We start from the raw sequence: 8,423 nt of genomic DNA, 5'->3' as shown, positions 1-8,423 counted from the left end.
TAAAAGAATCGAAATCCATCTTATTATAACTTGTTTTGTTTTGTGTAGACAAAATCTAATCCAATATTTAATTTTTAATGCTCTTCCGTTTTACAAAGTCAACTTACATTTGAAAGAATTCCTATAATCCAAAAACTAACCCAAAGGAAAGAAAGAAAGGTGTTGTAGATTGTACACATTACAGAATGAATGCTTTTTTGCTTCCTCCTCATGAGCTTCCACTAAAACCTCCGCTTTCTTTCCTCGTCGTTCTCATCTCCATTTCCCTGGTTGTTTGGCCATCACCACTCGACCCAGATGGATACAAACCATACTCACTCGTCGGCTCGCTGTACTCACTGCCGTACTCCTGGCTCGCCAATGCCATCTTCCTGAACTTTTTCAGGTCCTCATTGTACTGAGCTGTGTCATAGTCAGAGCTTCCATACGAACTGTAGACAGTACTATGTCCAGGTCGAATCCCTTCGTTAAGATCAGAAAGTGAGGCTTCACCTTCAAGAGCATGAACCACCTGACTCATCCGTGGTCGGCGTCTTGCCGAATGGCGCACACAGGCGGCTGCACAAGCAACCATGCGAGCCATCTCGTTGTGGTCATAGTTATCTCTCAGCTTTGGATCTACTAGACCATCATACACCCCATCTTCGGTGGCCCGTAATAGTAATGGCCTTGCCTGAAATTGACAAGATGGGTTGATTTAGATTTTAGATGTCTGAGAAAGGTTTGCAGAGATGTTTTATTTGAACATAAATGGCTAATGGCTGATGGGCTTACCCAATCGAGCAATCCATCATCCATGAATGATTGAGTTGTATCTACAGGTCTGCGTCCAGTAATCATCTCCAAAAGCATCACTCCAAAGGAGAAGACATCTGATTTCTCAGTGAGTTTCCCGCTTGAAGCATATTCAGGAGCAAGGTATCTGAATGGAGTAAGCAAATTCAAGAATTCAGAAACATGAAATTATCACGAAATCATCCCTCAGATTGATGACATGAATTTGAATGTGGTTCAAAAGCGCATACCCGAAAGTTCCCATGACTCGGGTTGAAACATGAGTATTAACATCAGAAGACAATTTGGCAAGCCCAAAATCTGCAACCTGGAAAAAGATATCAAATTCAACATATCAGCAACAAACCCATTTGCTTAAAGGGAATAGAAGAGAAGAAATCTCATTTACTCTTCTACTTGAACAGAGTTAACTTCATAGATTCAAATTCAAGAATTCAGAAAGCTCCCATTTTTACCTTTGCTTCGAATTTGAGATCCAAAAGAATATTTGCTGCTTTAATATCACGATGAATGATCTTAGGATTACCTGCACATTACATCACAAGACTCTTCAATACGTGAATTGTACAAACCCAGAACACATCTAATCACAAACACAATATACTTACAGTCCTCATGAAGGTAGGCCAATCCCTTGGCAGATCCCAGAGCAATTTTCAGTCTCGTTGGCCAGTCCATGGTGGGTCGTCCTTTCCCTGCAAAATGACAGTTACCTATAAGTTAAGATCCTCAAATCTCCCATCAATAAACACCTCAGATCAACCCATATAGCAACAGGGTAGATTCCATTGAATCATAACGTACCATGCAAGTGAAACTCCAATGTGTTGTTAGGAACAAATTCATAAACCAGCAACCTTTTGGAGCCAGTAATGCAATATCCAACTAAGGAAACAAGATGTCTATGATGAACTCGGCTGATTATTTCCACTTCTGCTTGAAATTCACGCTCACCCTGTCCACTTCCAGCTTTAAGTTGCTTCACTGCAACTTCCTTCCCATTTGGAAGTACTCCTTTATGAACATAACCAAACCCACCTTGTCCAAGGAGATTGGCTTCTGAAAACCCATCTGTCGCCATTGCTAACTCTTCATAAGTGAAGCTGCTTTGTGAGAAGCCCAAGGGAATAGAAGATGGAGCAGGAGCAAGCGAATTTTCAGACCCTGAATAATTAGATCCAGAGCCTCCGCTGCTGTTTATAATCGGAGGTGACAACGGTGGCCGTGATGATGGCGGAGGAGATGGCTTCGGCACTGCCCCCACGACATGATCTGCCGGTGGCGGCTGATGTGATTGCCAGTGGTGCTGTTGTGGACCATATGGGCCATCTGACATTCAATTGTTCATAAAAATTAATTTCAAATTCCATAATTCATTTAGAGTTTAGTTGAGATATCTGGAATATTTGACCGTTCTCACCTTTAAACGCCGGGGGTGGCGGCGGCCGGTAGTAAGCCTCCTCGTCGCGTCTTCTCTTCTTTCTTAAACACAAAAACATAACAATCAACGCCACAACCACCACCACCACTCCAGCAATGGCAACTCCAGCCACAAGTCCAGCCGAAGCTCCCGATGACGATGGGGGAGACGGCGGAGACAGATTTCCTCCAGGACTCGCTGGTGTACCAGAACCCGACGGCGGCGTCGGACTTGGCAGCTGCGGGGGAGCAGTCGAGTTGGTAGACGGCGGCGGCGGCGAAGAGCTCGAAGGCGTGGTCGGCGGTGAAGGAGAAGAAGTAGGCGGCGATGGAGCGGAAGTGTCCGGAGGCGGCGGCGAAGGAGTGGTGGTAGGCGGCGGAGATGAAGCAGGTGGAGGCTGAGAGGCAGCGTCGGGAGGCGGCGGTGAGAGAGACGGAGGTGCCGGGGGAGGTGCGCCGGTGGTTGGAGGTGGGGGTGAAGTCGTATTAGTCGCCGGCGGCGAGGTCGGAGCCGGAGACGACATTCTCCCCCAAAAAAAATCAGTGTACAGAGTCAGAAATCAAAAAGCACGAAATGGGTTTCGCTTAAATAAAGAAAGAATTAAAAAAAAATCCCTGCTTTGAAACTGGAAATTGAAGAGGTTAGTAATGGCGGAATTAGGAGGAAGAAAGAAGAAGAAGAAATTTCCTTTTGGGATACAGTACCAAACAAATTAGCAATAGACAATGTATAATTTGTATTGCACATAATTTGCACTGTGTGAGCTGTCGACTCCAACACGAAAAAAAAAAAAGAAAAAAGAAAAATAATAATAATAATATAATATAAATAAATGGGACCCACACGGCCCGCCAGTTTCTCCGTTTAATTCTCCTTTCCTTTCGCATTGGATTATTTATTTATTTATTTTCCAACGGAACTGAAAGTGGGATGTCAAATTAAATTACAGATTTTTCCTTTTTTTATTTAGGACAGAAATCAGAATATCAATTATAATTTATATATATACATTTTTAATTTGGAGTATATATGCTTAATCGGTCCCCATAATTGAAGATTTCTTTAAATATAATAATATCCTAAACCCTCTCTCGTATATATAAAATAAAGAAAAGTGAGGATAAATTAGTAATAATCAAATTGTTTTTTTTTTTTTTTTTTCAATTAAATTATAAATTTATTCTTTGAATCTATAAGCTTGTATATGTTTGTATGTGAAAATGAGTGTAGCTTCAATTGACAAAATAATAATAAATAATATTCTATTATAGTTTTCGAGATTAGAGGTTGAATTCTTCCAACTCATATGTTATTAAAAATTTATTTAATTTTGTGTGAATATTTCTAAAAACTGTATAAAAGAAAAGTTTCCAATAGGTCATTAACTTTTTTATTCCTAATTTTATGTGAAATAAATTTTTAAATTTCTAATTTTGTAGACAAATCTTGAATTATCTCAATATTTTTAAAATTCACAAACTTACTACACAAAATTGAAAGTTGTCTCATTAGACACAAACTTCGATTCTATATTAATTGATAAATTTTAAAATCTTTTAGTGTACAAATTACCTATTAAACACAAAATTGAAAGTATATAGATCTATTTTAGATGTTTTAAAAGTTCATAGATTTATCAAACATTTTTAAGTTGGATTTCTTCGATGCTTCTTAAAGTTTATGGACCAAACAAAAAATAAAGATTTAAGCTTTGTTTGTTAACCATTTGGTCTTTTATTTTATTTTATTTTATTTTTAAATTAAGTCTATGGACACTACTTTCACTTTCAAATTTCTTCCTTTGTTATTTTCTTTTTGTCAATGGTTTAAAAAAACAAAGCCAAAATTTAAAAATTAAAAGCTAGTTTTTAATGTTTTTGGAATTTAGTTAAAAAATCAACATTTATACTTAAAGAAAGATGCAAATTATTGTAAGAGATTGAAAGAAATAGACTTAAATTTCAAAACTTAAAAATAAAAAATAAAATGGTTAGGAAAGAAATAGAGTTAGTTGATGATTGTTTTCGAAAAATGAAATAATGGTGGAAGTTGGGTTCTCTCTCCAGCTATCCATAGTAGACTTTTTGAATAAGGCAGTCAATTATTGCAATGAAAACATTGAAATAAATTATCTCTAAAAATTCTAAAATAGACAAATAATGATAAAGAAATAATAGTATTAAAGATGAAGGGAAAATGGAATATTAAATTTGAGGATGATGTTGAGAAATAGTGGGAGGGGAAGGATTCAATATTGGGTTATCACAATGCATTGGCATTCATAGAAAAGGTATAGTGTTGGTTGCCCCACAAAACCTCCATTTGGGAACAAACAAACAAACAAACCCAAAGAGGCACACCACATTCACAATATGTTTTATATACATTAAAAAAAAAAAAAAAACCCTTTTATTTATTTATTTATTTATTTTATAATTATTTTGTCTCATACATTCATTGAGGTACCCTATATTATTTGAGCCATAGTTTACTATGATATATATAATATTTTTAATACAACAAATGCAATCTATAAAAAAAGGTATAGTACATGCTTTACTTTGGCCCCTTTTTCTTTTTGAAATAAGGGTATCTAACTTTTTCCATCTTCAACCATTTTTCATCTTTGAATCTTAGCATTTGAATAAACAAGCAAAAAAATGATAAAAAGGATTTTATGGGATAATATAGGAGATAAAGTAGATTTGTCCCATGAAATAATCTTTTGTAAAAATGGCACAAGTATAAGAACTCATATTTTAGTTATATATATATATATATTAATAATATACTTTAGATTAGAAATATAATTGATTTATCAATGATGCTGATGTCAAATATCAGAAAGAAAAAATGTACATGATCTTCCCGTGACAGCAACAATAAATTAATTTGATTTAGTGTGATTTAAAAAGAAAAAACAAAATAAAGAGACACACCACATTCACGTACTTCTTTATTATTATTTTGTCTCATGCATATCGCATTCTAATTAAAGTTGGAAAGGAGATCTAAGGATGATGTAATATAATTATCTCTAAATTAAACATGCATGTGCCTAAAGTGGAAATATTTTTCTTTTCAATGCTAAGCTCATGTAGGAGGTTGAAAGTTAAAATAAATTGTTTATAGGGTTAATTCCACTCATTTTGATAATTGAATGGATGTCAAGATTACTAAACTACCCTATATTATTTGAGAAATTTCCTATATCGAGAATTTTATAATTCAATAAAAATAATTTACAAATGAATAGTTCTAAAAAATCGTAAAAATTTGACAACATAACAACAATATCATAACTTAAACAATCCAATAAGTAAAGTAAGATTTTAACTTAAGATCCATAAAGTATTTCAAAGATTAATAAAATAAATAAACTAAAACAAAAAAATGATTTGAAACATGAAAACCAAATGCATATAAATAAAATAACAAACTTAAGAAGAAAAAGAAAAATAAATTTAAAAACTCCCCCCACAAACTAAAAAAAAAAAGTTTACTAAAAGAATCTAAAAATATCTTTCATTCTAGATGAGTTTTCCTATTTTTGAATCTCAAATGTCAATTCTATTACAAAAAGAAGGTTAAAGGGTAAGTTTAGTCTCTACGATTCGAAGAAAGTTAGAATTCAATTACTATGGTTTATAATTAAAAATTAGTCTATATAGTTTGATAAAACCCTAAAAAATATTCTCTACGATAAGAACTATGTATGATAATTTTATCAAATCATAGGAACTATTTATAAAGTTTTATGAAATCATAAGAATTATGTTCTAACTTTAAAAATCACGGGGACTAAATTTTAATTTTTTTTCAATTTATGAGAACCAAATTTATAACTAAACTTAAAAAGAATATAATTTTAGGTTAAGTTGATGTGAATTTAGTTTTCGTACTTAAAAAAGATGTTCTATTAAGTTAAAAGGCATCAAATATATTAAATTGATGATGGAAATAAAAAGTTTTTTTTTTTCTGAACTATTAAGAATATTATGAACTTTTATTTATTTATTTTGCTGAAACTAATGTATTATAGGAACTTCTTTCATATTTTAAATTTATTTCCATCATTAAAATGCATTACTAACTAATATGCATATAAAATTTTTAACTAACAAAATAATAACCAAATGCATTACTAACTAATACGATCTCTTTTTATAGTGATATTTTGTAAGAGGAACAAATAATACTAACTAAAATTAGATTAAATTAAATTAACTAAAACATATAAATATTTTGATATTTAATTGTAATAAACTTTATTCGAATAATTTATTTGATTTTGTTATGGGTGATTTTAGACCAAAAGGATAAACCTAATCAATAAGGAAAAAAGAAACAAATCAAGACCAAGACAAGATCATGACGGGCCAAAAAAAGGGGAATGGACCTTTGGATCCAAATTTCTATTGGTCTTGCCCTCGAAGGTCGAGGCTGAGTTTCCTACTTTACCCATTAGGCTCGAGTCAACCTTTCATTGGTCTCGAACTCGGCCTCCAAGGCTGAGGAGCCCATTCGCATAGACACTCCCTCAAGCCCAGAAATCCCATATAAGATCAAAATAGGTTATCAGATTATTGGATTCTGAAAAGGAATAGGAGAAGACTTAGGGTCAACCTCCTCTGTAAATACATAATTAAAGCTTCACATGATGTAGCTAGAATCTTAACACTCAAACTCGATCTCTAAATTCCACATTCTTTCACTCAATTAAGCATTAGAGCATATGTGACAAGCACCAAATTGATGTGCATGTTTTCTCTTTTGCAGGCCACATTCCTTTTCTCTTGAAACAAATTCACTGCTAGTGTTACGTGGAGATCGGGTGTATTTTCTCCATCTGAATTTTAGCATTAATAGATTTCAAGAAAGAATTATTTATTAAAATAAAACTATATCGACTAAAAAAAGGAGTGAAGAGTAAAATAAATTCTAGCATTTTTGTCGATCATATTCTTCTTCTTCTCTACAAACAAATTCACTGCTAATGTCACATAGAGGTCATGTGTATTTTATCTGTGAATTTTAGCATTAATAGATTTCAACAAATAATTATTTATCAAAATAAAACTACATCGACTAAAAAAAATAGTAAAATAGATTTGTATTAGAAAAAAAAAACAAATAAATTTTATATGTATATGATATTTAATAAAAATGTTTTTTTAAAAAAATTTTAAAATAATAACTATTTACTAAGTAAACTTAAATAGAAAGTTTCAATTCTATAGATAAAAAGTTACTTGTAATAAATGAAAAAATTAATGACTTTTTTTTTTTTTTTTGTTGAAAAGATAATAATAACTAATGGAAATAAGGGAGAAAGAAAATTACAAAAGTATTAATAAAGATGAATCCTTACCTAACTAGTTAAGAAATAAATTTTCTATTAAAGAGATTATAGATATCATTTGTAGATGAGAGGGAAAGACTAATAATATAATCACGGAATTAGGAATAAGAATAAATGAGAAAAGGGAATGAGATTCCTAAATTGATGATGGATCCCACAAATGAAAATGTCACATTCCCTTGAAGTGAAGTGAGGTTAGGTTTGATGGAAGTAAAATAGGAGTTAAAGATTAAGAATATGGATAATTATCCAATACATAGATAAGGTAGAAGGTCCGTCATGTACCATTTTGTTGTGGTCTAAATTTTTCATCCTTATTCCTTACTATTTCAATTCATATTCGTCAATTATCATCTACTACAAACCTAAGCTATTTGTTTGTTTTTATTTAAGTCTTTCGTCAACCAAATTAACTTTAAGATTATACCACTAACTCTTTCTTTGGGGCAGTAATACATTTGTGAATACATATAGATTTCATTGTCTCACCCATTAAATTTTGTTCATGTTAAAAATTATATTCTTAAGTCGAAATTAAAAATTACTTATAAACCACTCTGTACATCATATAAATTTGAATAAAGTATATTCAAATCAAGTCACAAAGAACTTGTTTGCCTATTTCATATTTAATGTTTTTTATTTTTAAAGAAATGACTTGTTTGATAATATTTTTGTTTTTTATTTCTAGATTTTAAGAAATGTATCTAAAAGTAGGACCAAATTTGAAAAACAACTACATGTAACGCGGTTTCATAAATGAATTAAAATCCAACCCTTCGTGGTTGTGAGTTCGAATCCCTAGTAAGTTAAATTACATTGTTTCCGTTCCCCTTATTTTCAGTT

At 32.2% G+C, this 8,423-nt stretch overlaps 1 protein-coding gene across 1 annotated transcript; it reads right to left on the bottom strand.

The window, feature by feature from the left end:
- Positions 1-3,014, bottom strand: LOC150037784 (proline-rich receptor-like protein kinase PERK15). Its single transcript, XM_090311283.1, has 7 exons — positions 2,216-3,014; positions 1,600-2,124; positions 1,404-1,490; positions 1,251-1,321; positions 1,026-1,102; positions 775-922; positions 1-673 (listed from the first exon to the last, which is right to left on the bottom strand). Exons 1-7 carry the CDS (start codon positions 2,736-2,738, stop codon positions 209-211), a joined length of 1,896 nt encoding a protein of 631 aa, XP_090167409.1. The 5' UTR covers positions 2,739-3,014; the 3' UTR covers positions 1-208.
- Positions 3,015-8,423: the final 5,409 nt, after the last annotated feature.

The sequence above is a fragment of the Benincasa hispida genome, chromosome 2 (genome assembly GCF_027475165.1).
Source record: "Benincasa hispida cultivar pf3 chromosome 2, pf3_genome.v1.1, whole genome shotgun sequence".
NCBI lineage: Eukaryota > Viridiplantae > Streptophyta > Magnoliopsida > Cucurbitales > Cucurbitaceae > Benincasa > Benincasa hispida.
The sequence above is the reverse complement of the archived record's forward strand: the minus strand, read 5'-3'. Positions and strand labels throughout refer to the sequence as shown.